Source organism: Scyliorhinus canicula, chromosome 7 (genome assembly GCF_902713615.1).
Source record: "Scyliorhinus canicula chromosome 7, sScyCan1.1, whole genome shotgun sequence".
In the NCBI taxonomy this organism is placed as follows: Eukaryota; Metazoa; Chordata; class Chondrichthyes; order Carcharhiniformes; family Scyliorhinidae; genus Scyliorhinus; species Scyliorhinus canicula.
This window is the reverse complement of record NC_052152.1, coordinates 34,358,950-34,380,422: the sequence shown is the minus strand read 5'-3', so window position 1 is coordinate 34,380,422 and position 21,473 is coordinate 34,358,950. Positions and strand designations below refer to the sequence as shown.

At 49.5% G+C, this 21,473-nt stretch overlaps 1 protein-coding gene across 1 annotated transcript in view; it reads left to right on the top strand.

Annotated features, from left to right (window-relative positions):
• Nucleotides 1–21,473, top strand: part of chd1l (chromodomain helicase DNA binding protein 1-like) — a 160,007-nt gene that overhangs the window by 114,937 nt on the left and 23,597 nt on the right. Inside the window, exons 15-17 of the mRNA XM_038801727.1 lie at nt 2,697–2,865; nt 7,142–7,287; nt 12,151–12,314. Coding sequence (XP_038657655.1) covers nt 2,697–2,865; nt 7,142–7,287; nt 12,151–12,314 — 479 coding nt within the window. The remainder of the gene's footprint in view (nt 1–2,696; nt 2,866–7,141; nt 7,288–12,150; nt 12,315–21,473) is intronic.

Sequence of the window (21,473 nt, the reverse complement as noted above, 5' to 3'; positions counted from 1 at the left end):
TTCGAAGCCCTCAAGCTGCAAATATCAGCAGTGTACCATACAGGTCCATTACCAGTATTTGAATAACAGGCACGATGCCTTCATTCTGTGGTGGCCCGGCGTGTCATTTTCATTTGAACTCTCATGACAAACCAGTGCTTGGCTACTGGACGACAAGGGCTGTTCTTTGATTACATATCTCATAATGTAGCGAAAGCCATGTCTCCGTATCAAATTTGTTAGAATATTAGGATTCTTATCAATACTTCTACTGCCCGGACAACTCTGAAGGATCCTGGCAGTATTAAACAAAATGTGTAAAAATTGTGTGGTAATCTGCGGCATACTGTACTTCCTAAAGGCTCACAGAGTTGGGGATAATATGTTAACGTAGATAAGGATTGGTTAACAGAAAGAAAGCAGAAAGTAAGGATAAACAGGACATTTTCAAGTTTGCAGGCTTCAACTTGCAGGATGCCACAAGGATAAATCCTGCAGTCACAACTACTTACAATCTATCTGACATAAATTAAGGTAACAACAGGAAGTTTGCTGATGATACAAAACAAGGTGGGACAGTAAGCTGTAAGGAGGACACAGACTGCAACATATAAATAAGTTACGTGAGTGGGCGCTACGGTATAATGTGCCCTATAATGTGAAGACATTCAAGATTTCCATCTTACTGCAAAGAAAAGCAGAATATTTTTTAAATGGTGAGAAGCTTTTAAATATTAACGTCCACAGAGATTTGGATGTCCTCATACAAGAAAAATTGAGAAGGTACTATGTAAGCATGGCAAAAAAATGAAGTACAAAATGGAATGTTGGCTTTTATTGCACAGATTTTAGAATACAAGAATAAATAAGTCTTGCTGCAAATGTACAGGGCTTTGGAGTACAGCTGGAGTACTGTGCACAGTTTTGGTGCTGGCCTTAAGATGGTGCAGCGAAGGTTAACTAGATTGACACCGAGATGAAAGGGTTGTACTATTTTTATTTAATTCCTCCAGCATTATTGACTCCCTTTAGCTACCATGGTCCTAAGCTCTGGAATTACTTCCCTAAATGTTTCTGCCTCTCTATCTCTATTCTCCTTTAAGACCTACCTCTTTGACTAAAGTTTTGGTTATCTCTCTTAATATTGCCTTCTGTGGCTTAGTGTCAGACTTTGCTTCATAAAACTCCTGTGAAGTGCTTTGGGATATTTTATGACCTTAAAGGCTTTAGAAATACATGTTGTTGTTGCCAGACTTTAGTCTGAGCTTCCACAGCAGCACATGGACATCGGGTGGCTTCTACTTGTGCTGTAATGAAAGCTGAGACATCAGACACCACATCAAATCTGCTAACAGGGTTGGTCACCACTTGCACACTGGAAAGGACAGTCTCCAGGTCTGCTTAAAGACTCGTGCCAAGTTGGTGGAGGAGTCCTATGTTGGGTTTCTGGCAGGCCTGCCAATATACAAAGCTTTTCATTGTGCACACATATCAATACTTGCAGCCATAACCTAGAAGTGCTCATTGGTCTCTTTTACAGCAGAACCTCTGGCAAGCTGGAATTTGTACCGCAATATCTCTCTGTCCTACGTCAGGCCACTCATGCCTGGTGTCTCCCCATGTGCTGAACTCTCTTCTAAGCTACCTGCATGGTAGCACAGTGATTAGCACTGTGGCTTCACAGCACCAGGGTCCCAGGTTCGATTCCCGGCTTGGGTCACCGTCTGTGCACAGTCTGCAGGTTCTTCATGTGCCTGCATGGGTTTCCTCCAGCTGCTCCAGTTTCCTCCCACAAGTCCCGAAAGACGTGTTGTTAGGTAATTTGGACATTCTGAATTCTCCCTCTGTGTACCCGAACAGGCGGCATAATGTGGCAACTAGGGGATTTTCACAGTAACTTAATTGCAGTGTTAATGTAAGCCTACTTTTGATAATAAAGATTATTATTAATTAACTTAGTGAAGTATGCTCAAAATTGGTATTGGGAGCCCTACTGCTTTGAAATGTATCAACTATTCCACGCAAATGGGCGGCATGGTGGCACAGAGGTTAACACTGCCACCTCTGTGTCAGGGATTCTGGTTCGATTCCAGCCTTGGGTGACTGTGTGGAGTTTGTACTTTCTCCCTGTGCCTGCGTGGATTTCCTCCAGGTGCTCCGAGTTTCCCCCCACATTCCAAAGATGTGCAGGTTGGGTGGATTGGCACTTCAAGTTAGACTGGTAGTATAACCTAGGACCTGGAAGAACAAATTCTAGTATTAATGACAGAAGCACTTGGCTCAAAGTGAAAGCAGTAAATGGAACAATCCAATTGGCAGGATACCAGAATCCAGTTAATAAGCAACTAGTCCTTGAACTGAATGCTGTCATGAGGGAGACTATGGAATCTTTCCAGATGGGCGAATTAAGATGGGCCAATGACCTTATATTCTTCCTCGTCTTGTATTATTAATAAGAAATTTACCAAGGTTTGCAATCACTAGTTACACAGGCAAACCTTCAAAGTCTTAACATTTCTTACTTCAACTTATTTATTTCCAAATTATGTGAATGAAAAAGTTTCAAATACCACATCAAAATAAGGTCAGTATTAGTTATTTTGGTGTATTTTGCTGCAAATATAAGGAGTATCATGTACATATGTAATAACAGTTTAATGTTGAGTAGTGAGCCCTTGAGAATAATGACCAAGTTTGTTTGGCCTTTTTTTCTGTAGTTAAGTGACATCCTGAAATTTGGTCTGGATAAATTGCTGTCTTCTAAAGAGAGCACTGTCGAAGATGTTGATCTGGAAAATATTCTTGGGGAAACCAAAAAAGGAATGTGGGTCACTGAGGGCCATCCGATGCAGACAGTGGAAGAAGATGAAGAGCTGGAGAGATCAAGTATGTGATTACGATTTACTACATGTGTCAACTGGTCAAGCTCAAAAGCCTTTTCCATTAATTTACGTTACTCAAGTCCTTCATCAATTTTTTTAATGTAATAATTTTTTCTGATTTTGCCCACTCTTTTTACTTCCCTATTTGCTTTAAAGTACTGAGAAATGACAGCTATATTTTAATAAAGGCTTATTCATACTCTTTCAATGGATCACCAGTTTGCCAAAATTATTATAGATCAGAAAATACTCCGTTTCTTAATTTGTAATAAAATGGCTTATTCTGGGCACGGTTGCAGTGCACAATTGGCCTCAGGATCCCATAATTATAAGGGGAATATCAGCGAGAGTTCCTGTTATTGACCACTACCTGGAAACCCTTGCTGAAATGTGTCTGAAGATCTTGGATAATGACCTCTGAACTGGACCCTGCTCTAGGATTCCCAACCGTCAGTTATCTGCTGACAGTCACTGTCTAGGTTTAAACATGACGAATGACTGTACCTCAATTATCAGTGAGTGCTTGATGCCTATGAAACTATGCGCCAAATTTTATGAGGAGGGAGTGAGCGAATGTAGAAGTGGGCTTACTGTCCACTCCCGTCCAGTCCCATTGACCTGCTGCAATTTAATGTCCATTAAGGCACCTATCAATCAAATGGATGGCAGCAGTCCTGTCCCAGCAGTACCACTGGGAGTGGTGGCCACTGCAGGGATTGCAGCAATCTCCATTGAAAGTTGTCACTGGAGCGACATGGACGGGTGAGTGGAGGTTGGGTATTGCTCGGCAGGGAAGTTGGGGGAAGGGAAACAAAGTGGTGGGGACCTCTGATGGAAACAGGTGCCTGTAAAAGAGCCCCCCCCCCCCCCCCCCTCCCATGCCTCATGCCCAAGCAGTGTTATCTGCTTGATTTCCCAACCAACAATAGTCTCAGCCTCTAAGTGGCCATTCATTGACCACTTAAGGGCCTCAATTGGTACAAGGAATGGTGGGCTGCCCAACGCCTCCATCACTTCTCATGAAATGCAGTGGAGGCAGAAGGATAGAATAGATGCCGGGATAGGTACTCATAATCATGCTATTTTCCAAGCCCCTCTATCTGAAAACCTGCCTGAAGGGAAACATAACATTGTGCCCCATATCTCAGCAATGCGCTGCCACCTTTCAACAGAGGAATAGGTTAAAACTAAGAAATAATTTTATGAATGAAAAAACGTATTTAATATTTAACAATGTTGTTGGTTGGCTATGCACTCCTCAGCCTCCTCCATCTTATCTGCACACATTCATAGGCTGACATTATATATGCAAGTCATTAATCAGCCTGTTCTCTGGATACTTTGTTCTCCACAGACAGTACCTAATCTAGCTCCTTCAGCCCAGCAACTCACTTTGCAATACAAACTTTCTGTTGTTATGTACCTCAAGTTAGCCCAAAGAAACCTCAATGACCACCTACCAAATCCCAGACTTTCCACAGTTTTAGTCTGCCTCTATTTTTATCGGTGATAACTCCAGTTATACCTATCACCTGCATTATAATTAAACATAATTAATATACAATTAGCACTGCGGCCCAACACATATTGCAAAAGCACAAGATGTTGTTTCCAATACTGTCAAATCCCACGATGCCTCCTATTACAGTATTGCTAAATCCAAAGATCTCCCTTTCTCCACAATATTAATGTATCACTGATTCACCATAAGCAAACATGTTACGATAGCATGCGTTGACAGGCTCCCCTGTTGCACTTCTCTATATTGGACTTCAGACATTACTCTCTGCCAGGTTCAAATATAAAATCATCACAATACTTTTTTATTTTTTTTTATTGTTTTATAAATTTAGAGTACCCAATTAATTTTTTCCAATTAAGGGGCAATTTAGCATGGCCAATCCACCTACTCTGCACATCTTTGGGTTGTGGGGGCGAAACCCACGCAAACACGGGGAGAATGTGCAAACTCCACACAGACAGTGACCCAGAGCTGGGATCGAACCTGGGACCTCGGCGCCATGAGGCAACAGGGCTAACCCATTGCGCCACCGTGCTGCCCTAAATCATCACAATCCTGTGCTTGGTTGCTTAAGTATCAGTCTTGATGTAATGATGGAACTGTTGCCTCTCAGTCAGAGGTCAAGATCGTGGGATCATGTCCCACTTCAGACAACTAGTTGCTGCATTGCTGAAGGTGCCGTCTTTTAGATGGCACATTAATCCAAGCTTCCGTCTGCCCTTTTGAAGTAGGTACTAAAAGTGTTATTATACTACAGGTTGAGCGTCCATTACCAAAAACTGAAAAGTTCTGAAATCTGCACTATTTTTAGAGCACCGACGTGACGCCATGAGTACCCGGGCGATGCGTCGTTCCCAACGTGCTGCACACGCACAGTTCCCTACTCGACACACACATGCAGTTCCCAACACATACAGTTCCCAATGTGCCACACATGGGCACTTCCCAACACGCTGCATATACGCATTTCTCAACACGCCACACATGCGCAGTTCCCAACACGCCGCATGCGGTTCCCAACACGCCAAACATGCGCAGTTCCTAACACGCCGCATGTACACAGTTCCCAACACACCGCACATACGCAGTTCGCAACGCACCGTACACATACAGTTTCCAATGTGCCTCATATATGCAGTTCCCAATGTGCCGCACATGTGCAATTCCCATCACGTCGCACATGCGCAGCTCCCAACACGCCGCACATGCGCAGTTCCCAGCATGCCGCACATACACAATTCCCAACATGAAGCACATGCGCAGATTCCAAAGCGCCGCAGATGGACATTATATTCCAAAATTCAATAAATTTCAAAATCCGATACACACTCGGTGGCAAGCATTTTGGAAAATAGATTTTCAAACTGTATTTTAATTCTGTCAGTTCCTGGCCAACATTGTCCCTCAGCCTGTAGTAAACGTGTTCAGCATAGCAAGGGTTAATGTGGGCCTAGGGAAAAAGTATTGCATATTATGATCTAGATTGACATGTGACAGGCAGCAAAGTGGTGTAGAGTGAGTCTGAGAGAAATTGACATGGTGATAGCACCGAAATAGAGCTATACCTTTAATTATGTTAAAGGCATTATGTAAGTATAAATTGTTGTAGAAAACAAAAGGCATTAAACCGAACGGACATTCTGAAAATAAATTTAGAACCTTTTTTCAGCAGGACTCTCACTACAGTGCTGCTCTAGTACTATCTCCTCGTTTTTGGCAAGTTATAGGATCTCTCTCTCCGTTTGCTGCAAAACCTCAAGACACTCACCATGATGCTATCAAACCGAGACCCCATCTCTTTTTACCAAGCCCATAGCCAACCCTTTTTTTTAAAGTTTAGCCTCCACCCTTCACCTCATCCTGAATGCTGCTGAAAACTATGGGTGGAAATTATTCTCGGGCTGGGAAGCAAAGCAGACAGCATTGGATCATCCACCTGCAGTGTCTGATACTTAAACTCATTGCAGTGAATGGAATTAAATATCAGGTGCTGTGTATAATGAACGAGCAATCCAATAGTTGGGGCTGGTTTAGCTCACTGAGCTAAATCGCTGGCTTTTAAAGCAGGCCAGCAGCACGGTTCGATTCCCGTACCAGCCTCCCCAGACAGGCGCCGGAATGTGGCGACTAGGCTTTTCACAGTAACTTCATTGAAGCCTATTCCTGACAATAAGCGATTTTCATTTTCATTTCATATCTTCCCTTTTGTACCACCATCCAAGACAAATTTCTACCCCGGGAACCTACTTCCACCTGCTTCATCTTGCTTGATATCTGACTATTTAATTTTGCATTTGAAGAAGGAAAGAACTTTAATTTGAGTGCATAGGTAACAGAAATATAATTAAGGCCACTGATTTATTGAATGGCATTGGGAATTCTTATCCCGAAACTAAAGCTAATAATCCAGAATTGTGTGTAATAATACAATTTGTCATGTTACATAGTCATAAATGGGACACCTAATGTGGTGATTTACATGCCATAAGAAAACCCCATATCATTGTGAGCAGCAACTTTCTGTCATAGGTAATCAGCAAGCAGTTGTTAAAATATTACATTGCCGCAATGGCATATTAAAGATATAAGCTTTTAAATTAAATTAAATTAAATTAAATTAAATTAAATAACGAATTAATTTACTGCTAAATTCCGAACCTTTTGAGTGGATGCAGAATGTTGTTTTGTCTTGTGTGGTTAAATGGAGTTGATTATGTTTTTATACTGTCATTTATTACCAATGTCTTATTTCTTTTAGTACACATGTATCAATATGAGGGGAAAGATTACTCTAAAGAGCCCAGATCAGCAGATCAGAAAGCCTTTGAGCAGCTTCTGAACCTTCACAAATTAGTACTTGAAGAAGCAAGCACAGGAGAAAGATCACTCCGCACAAAGACCAAGGTAGGATCCAAGAATTCTATGTTAATTGCAAATATAAATCTCTTTCTGTAATGTAATTTTGTTCATTGCTCGTATCCTTTAATCTGTAAATTACTGAATGTCCTTTGCAACATGTCTTCTGACGTGCTAATGATTCTGAAGCAAATTTCTGTTAATTTCTTCAGAATGCTGTAATAATCAAATTATGAGTCAACAGAATTCATATTACTTGAACTAAGGCAGTAAAACCCTTAGCCACCATCTGAAAGGGCACATGGAATCTTGATTTTTGCATCCTAAATAAGGGACAGCGCTTCTAGCAACGCAGCACTCAGTGCTGTGCTACGGTGTCAGTCTAAATTATGAATTCAGATCCATAATCTTTTGAATCAGGGGTGAGAATTCTACCAGTCGATCTTCTAAAACCTAATTCTGGCTATATGTCACAATTCTCCCCCGATATATTCTGTTCATACTTAATACAGAAGGTAATTTCTAAGATTGAAGCCAACATTGCCAATGATCCAAAAACCTCACCTTATGAACAGTTGTGGTACCTCGGTTCTAGTGGGCCCAGAGAAAATAATAAGCTCTTTTCCACTGGTAAGTACACCGTGGGATCAGTGTGAGTTATCCCTGGAAAGCTGGTGGGAAATTATACATAAATGCAGAAATTAGCATTTTTGGCATTCAGAAATAATATTGAAGCATTTAAAAAAAAAAAAATTCATGGGATGTTGGCGTCATTAGCTACGCCAGCAGTTCCCATCCCTGAATGTCCTTGAGAAGGTGGTGGTGAGCTACCTTCTTGAACCGCTGCAGTCCATGTGGTGTACCTCCACCCACAGTGCTGTTAGAAGTTCCAGGATTTTGACCAAGCGAGAATGAATGAACGCCGATATATTTTCAGGTTAGGGCATGAGTGACTTGGAGGGGAACTTCCAGGTGGCATTCTTCCTATGTCTCTGCTACAATAAATGGACAATTAGTAAGTTGAGTACAGAGATTAAGTGCTTATATTTGCAGCTGTAGCTTAAAACTGCTAAAGCAAGGGAAATTTCACTCCAACTATACTCTGCAGTAAATGTTACAATTTAACTCCAGCTTTTGTAATGAAAACATGTTGTGAGAAAATCACATCATAAAATTCCTATTACCTTACATATGTATAGCAGTATCATGCTGCCCCTCTCAATTATATCTCTTTTCTTTGATCCTGGCTGATATTAAGTATGATAGATACCAATCACAGTTGATCAAAGTTGCCAATTAAAATATATTTTTGGAGTTAACAAGAGCAGAGTGGAAAAATTGCTTCATAGGGTCTTCAAATGCCAATTTAAAATAATTCTCATTTAGTTAGGATCTGCATTGTTGAATACTTGTCTGCAATATAAATAGCTTGATCCTAATTAACCAATATTGTAGCCACCGAAGCTGGCCACTTCCCGACAAAATGGAGAATTGAAATACATGCAGGGAAAATTGGACAATGTCAGAAAGACAAGCAGGCTGCAGAATCTCTGTGTATTTTGCCTGCGAAGAAACAAGACAGTATTGAAACTAGCAAGTTTGCATATTAAGTGAGCGATTCCCGGTGATTCCCGGGCACAATGGACACAATCGAAAATAACAAAGGTCAAGCCAGACTCTTAGGCGCCAGCAGGAGTCCCGGACAATAAGTTACAAACAGCCCCAAGAACCGCCCAGCGATCGGGAAACAGCCCCAGTATTGGGGAATTCAAACCAATCGATTGGTATGAGGTCCAATCGATTGCAAGCAGGTATAGGGTCCGCCCAGATGGACGCAAAGCCCCTGTGACCTATAAAGGACAGATCCCAAGTCCAGCTCTCTCTCTTAGCCGGCCCTCCGAACAGAACACCTTTGCAGCAGCTCTCTAAGAACTTGAACGTGAGAAGGAGAGGCCTGGCCAATTGCTACACCGACAAGTAAGTGTCATACAACGCACGCTACGAGAATAGACACTCCTGACCCCTTTAGTCCACACCAACTGGAAGCCTGCGGATCCAGGACAGAGCAAGAGGCCATTGTTCCCTGATCCGGCAGTTCCCTTATTCCAGATAAGTATTGGCCTAGTAGTGGTAGGAATAGTTTAATCTTAGTATTATATGCATGAGTAGTAAATAACTGTGTAATAATAAACGTGTCTTGTTTTGAACTTACTAACTGGTGTATTGAGTCATTGATTTGAACTTGAACCTCGTGGCGGTATCATAAAGATACCTGGCGACTCTAGAGCTAAGGAATAAAACAGAGCCAATTGAGTGTAAAGCACACTCACCAGAACGAGCAACATTTTGTGGCGAACTCTTGACGGGATTCGACTAGAGGTGGTCCCAACCATTCCGAGATACATCTGCTATAACTACAAGATGCAAATTCTGACAATGCATACAATTGATACAATGGGTGGCACAGTAACACAGTGGTTAGCACAGTTGTTTCACAGCTCCAGGGTCCCAGGTTCGATACCCAGCTTGGGTCACTGTCTGTGCGGAGTCTGCACGTTAAGGACTCAGAGGGTGGTGAACCTGTGGAATTCTGTACCGCAGAATGCTATGGAAGCCAAGTCACTGAATATATTTAAGGAGGAAATGTGTCAGCGTTGGTTTCCTCCGGGCGCTCCGATTTACTCCCACAGTCCAAAGATGTGCAGGTTAGGTGGATTGGCCATGCTAATTTGCTCTTAGTGTCCAAAAAAAGGTTAGATGGGGTTGCTTTGTTGCAGGGATAGGGTGAAGATGTGGGCTTAGATAGGGTGATCTTTCCATTGGCCTGTGCAGACTCGATGGGCTGAATGGCCTCCTTCTGCACTGTAAATTCTATGAAGTCAGATAGTCGAGCGTTTAAGAGTTAGCATAACTCCTCTTGCAATGACAAACTTACACATGTTATCACAAACCTGAGATGTCTGACTCTGATAAGGGACCGCTTACAGACATTTTAATAAATACAGTGAATATCAACCTCCCACACTATATTTCAATATCAATCAGTCAAGAACGACAGATTCCGATAAAGGAAATAAAGATTTTTATGCTCTCACACAGGACAGAAATCTGATGTGAGTAGATTTTCCTGCCTCTTGTCATTAGTTTGAATGGTTGTTGTCATTTGTAGATTGCTCTGGGACTTCACTGAGGGGCTGAGCATGGTGTAAGTAAATGAAGTGGGAGAAACATAGAAAATAGGAGCAAGAGTAGGCTGTTCGGCCCTTTGAGCCTACTCCGTCATTCAATATGATCATAGCTGATCCTCTATCTCAATGCCACGTTCCCAAGCTCTCCCATACCTCTTGATGTCCTTATAGTCTCGAAATCTATCTATTTCCTCCTTAAATATTTTCAGTGACTTGGCTTCCATAGACTTCTGTGGTAGAGAATTCCACAGGTTCACCACCCTCTGAGTGGAGAAGTTTCTCATCATCTCACTAAATAGCCTACCCAGTATCCTGAGACTGTGACCTCTTAGAACATAGAACAGTACAGCACAGAACAGGCCCTTCGGCCCTCGATGTTGTGCCGAGCAATGGTCACCCTACTGAAGCCAACGTATCCACCCTATACCAGTAACCCCCCCCCCCCAATTAACCTTATTTTTTAGGACACTAAGGGCAATTTATTACGGCCAATCCACCTAACCCGCACATCTTTGGACTGTGGGAGGAAACCGGAGCACCCGGAGGAAACCCACGCACACACAGGGAGGACGTGCAGACTCTGCACAGACAGTGACCCAGCCGGGAACTGAACCTGGGACCCTGGAGCTGTGAAGCATTTATGCTAACCACCATGCTACCGTGCTGCCCACTACCACCCCCCACCCCCACCCCCCGCCCCCACCCCCACCCAGCCAGAGGACACAATATTCCTGCATCTAGTCTGACCAGCCCCCAGCCCTGTCAGAATTTTATATATCTCAATTAGATCACCTCTTATTCTTCTAAATTCTAGTGAATACAGGTCCAATCAACTCAATCTTTCCTCATAAGACAATCCTACCATTCCAGGAATCAGTCTGGTGAACCTTTGCTGCATTTCCTCTGTGGCAAGTAAATATTCTTCTTAGATAAGGAGACCAAAACTGCACACAATACTCCAGGTATGGTCTCACCAAAGCCCTGTACAGCTGCAGTAAGATATCCTTGCTCCTGTACTCAAGTCCTCTTGCCAACATGCCATTCATAGAAGTTACAGTGCAGAGGGAGGCCATTCGGCCCATCGAGTCTGCACCCCATTTAAGTCCACACTTCCAACCTATCCCCGTAACCCAGGAACCCCACCTAACCTTTTTGAAATGAAAAATGAAAATGAAAATTGCTTATTGTCACGAGTAGGCTTCAATGAAGTTACTGTGAAAAGCCCCTAGTCGCCACATTCCGGCGCCTGTCCGGGGAGGCTGATACGGGAACCGTGCTGCTGGCCTGCTTGGTCTGCTTTAAAAGCCAGCGATTTAGCTGAGTCAGCTAAAGTGAACTGAGTGGCCCCAAGGGCAATTTAGCAGAGCCAATCCACCTAACCTGCACATCTTTGGACTGTGGGAGGAAACCGGAGCATCCGGATGAAATCCACGCACACACGGGGAGAACGTGCAGACTCCGCACAGATAGTGACCCAGTAGGGAATTGAATCCAGGTCCCTGGAGCTGGGAGGCAGAAGTGCTAACCACTGTGCCACTGTGCAATAGTTAACCTTGGAGTGTTCTTGGTGCTCACAACTCCAATGCAAAGAGTTCCCAACTCTGTCATCTCTCACTCGCCTCGATGAGCACATAAAATTTAAAAGAGAAAAATAAATTAGGATCAAGAGATTTTGCAGAAATAGCAATCCATAGCTGTCCTATTTCGATTCTAATCTACACAGGTCCTTCTGGCAGCCCCATTGGATCTGACCACCAGAAAAAAAAGAATATTGTCACCTGAAGAGCTGGAGCAACGAAATCAGAGACGCCAAGAGGCAGCAGCTAAACGTGCAAAGCTACTTCATGAAAAGAAACAAAAACGAGAAGAGGAGGAGAAAAAGAAAAAGTAAGGGCAAATATTTGTTACATCAGGTTCTTTGCTGGTTTTGAGAGGAGGATATTACAATGCCAGAATGTCTGTTTGGTGAACGGTAATTAGCTGGAAACATTGGGTGGAAGTTTCCCACAGTTTTTCAGTGTCAAGCTCTGACTGAAACCCGGTATCTAGCTCTCCCACTGCAGAGCCGAGTATTTAATCCAGATTTTACGCCCCATGGAAAAATAAAATTCAGTGGGCGTGATTTACGCCATCACTGTGTTGGGGGGTGGGCTGATAGATTGGCAAGGCCAGCTCTACAGAGATCGGGCGCCCTTTTGACTGGTGCTGCAATCAGCACAGAAAAAAAAAACATCCACATGGACATGGGGAACCTCCTCCCACAAGCATCAGGGGCTCTTCCCCCCCCCACCACCACCATCAGCATCGTGGCTCCCATCCCCCATCCGCATCGTGGCTCCCATCCCCCATCCGCATCGGGGCTCCCATCCCGCCCCCCCCCCCCCACCACCACCATCAGCATCGGGGCTCCCATCCCCCATCACCACCACCATCCGCATCGGGGCTCCCATCCCCCATCACCACCACCATCCGCATCGTGGCTCCCATCCCCCATCCGCATCGGGGCTCCCATCCCCCCCCCACCACCACCATCAGCATCGGGGCTCCCATCCCCCATCCGCATCGTGGCTCCCATCCCCCATCCGCATCGGGGCTCCCATCCCCCATCACCACCACCATCAGCATCGGGGCTCCCATCCCCCATCCGCATCGTGGCTCCCATCCCCCATCCGCATCGGGGCTCCCATCCCCCCCCCCCACCACCACCATCCGCATCGTGGCTCCCATCCCCCATCCGCATTGGGGCTCCCATCACCATCAGCATCGGGGCTCCCATCCCCCATCACCACCACAATCAGCATCGTGGCTCCCATCCCCCATCCGCATCGGGGCTCCCATCCCCCATCACCACCACCATCAGCATCGGGGCTCCCATCCCCCATCCGCATCGGGGCTCCCATCCCCCCCCCACCACCACCATCAGCATCGGGGCTCCCATCCCCCATCACCACCACCATCCGCATCGTGGCTCCCATCCCCCATCCGCATCGGGGCTCCCATCCCCCATCACCACCACCATCCGCATCGTGGCTCCCATCCCCCATCCGCATCGGGGCTCCCATCCCCCATCACCACCACAATCAGCATCGGGGCTCCCATCCCCCATCCGCATCGGGGCTCCCATCCCCCATCCGCATCGGGGCTCCCATCCCCCATCCGCATCGGGGCTCCCATCCCCCATCCGCATCGGGGCTCCCATCCCCCATCCGCATCGGGGCTCCCATCCCCCATCCGCATTGGGGCTCCCATCACCATCAGCATCGGGGCTCCCATCCCCCATCACCACCACAATCAGCATCGGGGCTCCCATCCCCCATCCGCATCGGGGCTCCCATCCCCCATCACCACCACCATCCGCATCGTGGCTCCCATCCCCCATCCGCATCGGGGCTCCCATCCCCCATCCGCATCGGGGCTCCCATCCCCCCCCCACCACCACCATCAGCATCGGGGCTCTCATCCCCCATCCGCATTGGGGCTCCCATCACCATCAGCATCGGGGCTCCCATCCCCCATCACCACCACAATCAGCATCGGGGCTCCCATCCCCCATCCGCATCGGGGCTCCCATCCCCCATCCGCATCGGGGCTCCCATCCCCCATCCGCATCGGGGCTCCCATCCCCCATCCGCATCGGGGCTCCCATCCCCCATCCGCGTCGGGGCTCCCATCCCCCATCCGCATCGGGGCTCCCATCCCCCATCCGCATCGGGGCTCCCATCCCCCATCCGCATCTGGGCTCCCATCCCCCATCCGCATCGGGGCTCCCATCCCCCATCCGCATAGGGGCTCCCATCCCCCATCCGCATCGGGGCTCCCATCCCCCATCCGCATCGGGGCTCCCATCCCCCATCCGCATAGGGGCTCCCATCCCCCATCCGCATCGGGGCTCCCATCCCCCATCCGCATCGGGGCTCCCATCCCCCATCCGCACCGGGGCTCCCATCCCCCATCCGCATCGGGGCTCCCATCCCCCATCCGCATCGGGGCTCCCATCCCCCATCCGCATCGGGGCTCCCATCCCCCATCCGCATCGGGGCTCCCATCCCCCATCCGCATCGGGGCTCCCATCCCCCATCCGCATCGGGGCTCCCATCCCCCATCCGCATCGGGGCTCCCATCCCCCATCCGCATCGGGGCTCCCATCCCCCATCCGCATCGGGGCTCCCATCCCCCATCCGCATCGGGGCTCCCATCCCCCATCCGCATCGGGGCTCCCATCCCCCATCCGCATCGGGGCTCCCATCCCCCATCCGCATCGGGGCTCCCATCCCCCATCCGCATCGGGGCTCCCATCCCCCATCCGCATCGGGGCTCCCATCCCCCATCCGCATCGGGGCTCCCATCCCCCATCCGCATCGGGGCTCCCATCCCCCATCCGCATCGGGGCTCCCATCCCCCATCCGCATCGGGGCTCCCATCCCCCATCCGCATCGGGGCTCCCATCCCCCATCCGCATATGGGCTCCCATCCCCCATCCGCATATGGGCTCCCATCCCCCATCCGCATCGGGGCTCCCATCCCCCATCCGCATCGGGGCTCCCATCCCCCATCCGCATCGGGGCTCCCATCCCCCATCCGCATCGGGGCTCCCATCCCCCATCCGCATCGGGGCTCCCATCCCCCATCCGCATCGGGGCTCCCATCCCCCATCCGCATCGGGGCTCCCATCCCCCATCCGCATCGGGGCTCCCATCCCCCATCCGCATCGGGGCTCCCATCCCCCATCCGCATCGGGGCTCCCATCCCCCATCCGCATCGGGGCTCCCATCCCCCATCCGCATCGGGGCTCCCATCCCCCATCCGCATCGGGGCTCCCATCCCCCATCCGCATCGGGGCTCCCATCCCCCATCCGCATCGGGGCTCCCATCCCCCATCCGCATCGGGGCTCCCATCCCCCATCCGCATCGGGGCTCCCATCCCCCATCCGCATCGGGGCTCCCATCCCCCATCCGCATCGGGGCTCCCATCCCCCATCCGCATCGGGGCTCCCATCCCCCATCCGCATCGGGGCTCCCATCCCCCATCCGCATCGGGGCTCCCATCCCCCATCCGCACCGGGGCTCCCATCCCCCATCCGCATCGGGGCTCCCATCCCCCATCCGCATCGGGGCTCCCATCCCCCATCCGCATCGGGGCTCCCATCCCCCATCCGCATCGGGGCTCCCATCCCCCATCCGCATCGGGGCTCCCATCCCCCATCCGCATCGGGGCTCCCATCCCCCCCACCACCACCATCAGCATCGGGGCTCCCATCCCCCATCACCACCATCAGCATCGGGGCTCCCATCCCCCATCTGCATCATGGCTCCCATCCCCCATCTGCATCGGGGCTCCCATCCTCCATCCGCATCGGGGCTCCCATCCCCCATCCGCATCGGGGCTCCCATCCCCCATCCGCATCGGGGCTCCTATCCCCCATCCGCATCGGGGCTCCCATCCCCCATCCGCATCGGGGCTCCCATCCTCCATCCGCATCGGGGCTCCCATCCCCCCCACCACCACCATCAGCATCGGGGCTCCCATCCCCCATCCGCATCGGGGCTCCCATCCCCCATCCGCATCGGGGCTCCCATCCCCCCCCACCACCACCATCCGCATCGGGGCTCCCATCCCCCATCCGCATCGGGGCTCCCATCCCCCATCCGCATCGGTGCTCCCATCCCCCATCCGCATCGGGGCTCCCATCCCCCATCCGCATCGGGGCTCCCATCCCCCATCACCACCATCAGCATCGTGGCTCCCATCCCCCATCAGCATCGGGGCTCCCATCCCCCATCCGCATCGGGGCTTCCATCCCCCATCCGCATCGGGGCTCCCATCCCCCATCCGCATCGGGGCTCCCATCCCCCATCCGCATCGGGGCTCCCATCCCCCATCCGCATCGGGGCTTCCACCCCCCATCACCACCATCAGCATCGTGGCTCCCATCCCCCATCTGCATCATGGCTCCCATCCCCCATCTGCATCATGGCTCCCATCCCCCATCTGCATCGGGGCTTCCACCCCCCCCCCCCCTCCCCCAATCACCACCACCATCAGCATCGGGGCTCCCATCCCCCATCAGCATCGGGGCTCCCATCCCCCATCAGCATCAGGGCTCCCATCCCCCATCCGCATCGGGGCTCCCATCCCCCATCACCACCACCATCCGCATCGGGGCTCCCATCCCCCATCCGCATCGGGGCTCCCATCCCCCATCCGCATCGGGGCTCCCATCCCCCATCCGCATCGGGGCTCCCATCCCCCATCCGCATCGTGGCTCCCATCCCCCATCCGCATCGGGGCTCCCATCCCCCCCACCACCACCATCAGCATCGGGGCTCCCATCCCCCATCAGCATCATGGCTCCCATCCCCCATCTGCATCATGGCTCCCATCCCCCATCTGCATAGGGGCTTCCACCCCCCCCCCCCCTCCCCCAATCACCACCACCATCAGCATCGGGGCTCCCATCCCCCATCTGCATCATGGCTCCCATCCCCCATCTGCATCGGGGCTTCCACACCCCATCACCACCACCATCAGCATCAGGGCTCCCATCCCCCATCAGCATCAGTGCATCCCCCAAAGCACCACCAGCACCGACTCCATCAGCATCGGGGTGGGTTCCTCTTTCCCACCAAATATGTGCCAACCAGGCAGTACGCACCCGTGTCAGGGAACTGCCTGGGCATGACCCTCTCCTCCCAGGGCTATACTTACCATTGCGCCTCGGGGATCCCTTCAAATGATTTGCGTTTTCCAGAACATGTCGTGTTATCGAAGTTTGCATATTCAGTGAGGGTATAGCATGTGGCGGGGAGGGGCTAGATAAGTATATTAAAATGCATTGAAATAAGGTTCCTGCCCTTTCTGGGCCTGAACCTCCTCACGTTTCTGATTCCCGCAGGATTGTCCGCCCACGTTGCTGTTCTCACCTGTTGGTTAACGCGGGCTGAAAATCGTTCCCATTAACTCTGTTTCTCTCAACACCCCGAGAGTAAAGAACTCACTCCTGGAACGGGGTTGTGGAGATGGGGGCTGGGCCCACCCGAGCTTTATTAACTATTACTGGGCGGCCAACATATTGATGACCAGGAAGTCGGTAGTGGGGGAAGGGTCAGTTTGGGAGCTAGTGGAGGCATCATCCTGCAAGTGTATGGATTTGGAGGCTTTACTAACGGTGCCTCTGCTGTTTCCGTTGGCTCGGTACTCGACAAGCCCTGTGGTGATGGCAGCCCTAAGGGTGTGGGGGCAATGGAGGCAGCACATGGGACTGGAGGGGGCGTCAGTGTGGTCACTGATCTGTGACAGCCGCCGGTTTGCCCCGGGGGGTTGGTGGGGGCTTTTAAGAGATGGCAACAGGCAGGGATTGAGAGATTTGGGGACTTAGTCATCCAGGAGGGCTTTCCAACCATGGAGGCATTAGAGGAGGAGTTCGAGCTGCCGGGTGGGAACTGCTTTTGGTACCTTCAGGTGCGGAACTTTGTACAGAGGCAAGTTCCAAGCTTTCCTCGCCTCTCCCTGAGGGGACTACAGGATAAGATGATGTCAAAAACAGGGGTTGGAGAGGGGAGGATTTCGGAGATATACAAGGAGTTGATGGAGTGGGAAGGGGCCCCCTATCAGGGAGGTGAAGAGGATGTGGGAAGAGGCGCTAGGAGGAGAGCTGGAAATTGAACTGTGGCAAAACGCCTTGAAGAGAGTCAGTTCATCCTCATTGTGTGCCAGACTTAGCTTGATCCAGTTTAAGGTGGTCCACAGGGCCCACATGACGGTAGCCTGGATGAGCAGGTTCTTTGTGGAGATGGAGGATAGTTGAGGGTGGTGTGGGGGTAGCCTGGCAAACCATGTAACCATTTCTGTTATTACAAGTCTAGGTGGGGTAAAGGAACAAAGGAATTCTGGATTCCAAATAAATCAATCACTAAAAGTTGAGCCACAGGGTTAGCAAGGCATTTAGAAAAAGCAAAGCACTAGTCCTTATTTCTACAGGTATAAACTTGAGAAGTTATGACAGGAAGTTGGAATAAGTATCCATTTTTCCTCTTTCTATCCATTTTTAGATGCGATTTGGAAATAAGACAAAGAACAATTGCCGTTCTTATCTCTGGCACATCATTCCTCTATTGCTTTCAATTTTATTTCCTGTTCATTGGCAATTTTCTTCCTTTCTCTCTTGAAGACATTAACGTCGAGTGGAATTACTGGTCCATTGCCTTTAATCACATTCTAGCATCTTACTGGCAGTTACCTATATATGTAAACCTTGATGATGCATATTGATGACTACTTGGCTATGGGGCACATTACAGCCAAGCTAACTGTATCCCCTCTGGATGTTAATGTTCAAAGACTACCAACAAAAATCTATATTAGTGATCAGCAGCAAAATCGTTGCTTGATTTCCCCTTCCAAACCCTCGAGTGCTGCGTCCAATTGACATTGTTTTAACACCATGCTGACAGAAATCAGCTAATTAGCACTGACCAAGAAACAAGCCTGGGGCATTCCCAATCCGTATGACCCATTGACTGCTGCTTTAAATAGCTGATGATGTGGAGATGCCAGCGTTGGACTGGGGTGAGCACAGTAAGAAGTCTTACAACACCAGGTTAAAGTCCAACAGGTTTGTTTCAAACACTAGCTTTCAGAGCACTGCTCCTTCCTCAGGTGAATGAAGAGGTATGTTCCAGAAACATATATATATAGACAAAGTCAAAGATGCAAGACAATGCTTTGAATGTGAGCATTTGCTGGTAATTAAGTCTTTACAGATCCAGAGATGGGGTAACCCCAGGTTAAAGAGGTCTGAATATTCTCAAGCCAGGACAGTTGATAGGATTTTGCAAACCCAGGCCCAGGCCAGATGGTGGGGGACGAATGTAATGCGACATGAATCCAAGGTCCCGGTTGGGGCCGTACTCGTGTGCGGAACTTGGCTATAAGTTTCTGCTCAGCGATTGTGCGCTGTCGCACGTCCTGAAAGCCACCTTGGAGAATGCTTACCCGGAGATCAGAGGCTGAATGCCCTTGACTGCTGAAGTGTTCCCCGACTGGAAGGGAACATTCCCGCCAGGCGATTGTCGTGCGATGTCCGTTCATCTGTTGTCGCAGCGTCTGCACAGTCTCGCCAATGTACCACACTTCGGGACATCCTTTCCTGCAGCGTATGAGGGAGACAACATTGGCCGAGTCGCACAAGTATGTACCACCAACTGGTGGGTGCTCTTTTCACGTGTAATGGTGATGATATGGCATGTCTTGCAGAGATTGCCATGTCAGGGTTGTGTGGTGTCATGTTCGCTGTTCTGAAGGCTGGAGAGTTTTCTGCAAATAATGGTTTGTTTGAGGTTGCATGGTTGTTTGAAGGCAAGTAGTGGGAGTGTGGGGATAGAACATAGAACAGTACAGCACAGAACAGGCCCTTCGGCCCTCAATGTTGTGCCGAGCCATGATCACCCTACTCAAACCCACGTATCCACCCTATACCCGTAACCCAACAACCCCCCCCCCTTAACCTTACTTTTATTAGGACACTACGGGCAATTTAGCATGGCCAATCCACCTAACCCGCACATCTTTTGGACTGTGGGAGGAAACCGGAGCACCCGGAGGAAACCCACTCACACAGGGGGAGGACGTGCAGACTCCACACAGACAGTGACCCAGCCGGGAATCGAACCTGGGACCCTGGAGCTGTGAAGCATTTATGCTAACCACCATGCTACCCTGCTGCCCTTGGCAAGATGTTCATCTTCATCAATGACGTGTTGAAAGCTGCGAAGAAGATATTGTAGTTACTCCGCTCCGGGGAAGTACTGGACAATGAAGGTTGTGTCGGTTGTGTCCTGTGTTTGTCTTCTGAGGAGGTCAGTCTGTTTTTTTGCTGTGGCGCGTTGGAACTGTCGATCGATGAGTCGACCGCCATATCCCGTTCGTACGAGGGCATATTTCAGCGTCTGTAGATGTCTGTTGCGCTCCTCCTCGTCTGAGCAGATCCTGTGTATACGGAGAGCTTGTCCATAAGGGGTGGCTTCTTTAATGTGTTTAGGGTGGAAGCTGGACAAGTGGAGCATCATGAGGTTATCTGTGGGCTTACGGTAAAGCGAAGTGCTGAGGTGACCGTCCTTGATGGAGATGAGTGTGTCCAAGAATGCAACTGATTTTGGAGAGTAGTCCATGGTGAGTCTGATGGTGGGATGGAACTTATTGATCTCATTGTGTAGTTGTTTCAGTACGCCGTGGGAGCAAAGGAAAAAAATGTCATCGATGTATCTGGTGTATAATGCCTCCGAATGTATCTGGTGTATAATGTCAGTTGAAGGTCCTGTGCGATGAGGAGGTCTTGTTCAAAATTGTGCATGAAGATGTTGCTGAGTCATTGGAGTTGTCTTTCTAGGACAGAAATAGTGTAAAGGTAACAAGTTCAACATTTTCAGCCCAGAAGAGAATAACATTTGCTGTAACATAGGACAATATTCTACCATCAGGGACTAAGTCTGTGGCGAGGCAGGCCTGATGCCATGTTGTCCGCCAGCCTATCCTGGCACCATATTGAAAAAGCGCTGAACATCACTGACCCACTATTGAAGAAAGAAATGGACCTCCTGAAAATGAAGATGGATCTCTGGGAGCCCTCTTAGACTGGAAGATGGACGCCCTGAGAAAGAAGATGGGACTCCAGGAGTATTCGGAGGCTGGAAGACAGATCTCCTCGATGACGCAGAATCTTGAAGATCCACATGTAGACACTCCCCCCACCCACTGCAGTGGTTTCCAGGGGCCTCCACTGCTTGCGGCCTCCATTCTGAATACTGCCGATCGTCCTTGGCATTGTTCAGGTGAGTTCCGACATCTGCACGCCATGTTGTTCCAGAAGTGTTTTGCACCAGTGTGATTTCTAGCTGGCGTTGCAGAGAATTGGGTGTGGGAGGACGATTCCCTTTCATCTGCAGCCCTTTAGTGGGATACAAATCAGTTTGACACCCGCCTTCAGTGGGTTTCTCGTTCCGCCATGGCGGGTATCTCCTGGAATTGAACCCACGGGCAGCGGCATGAGA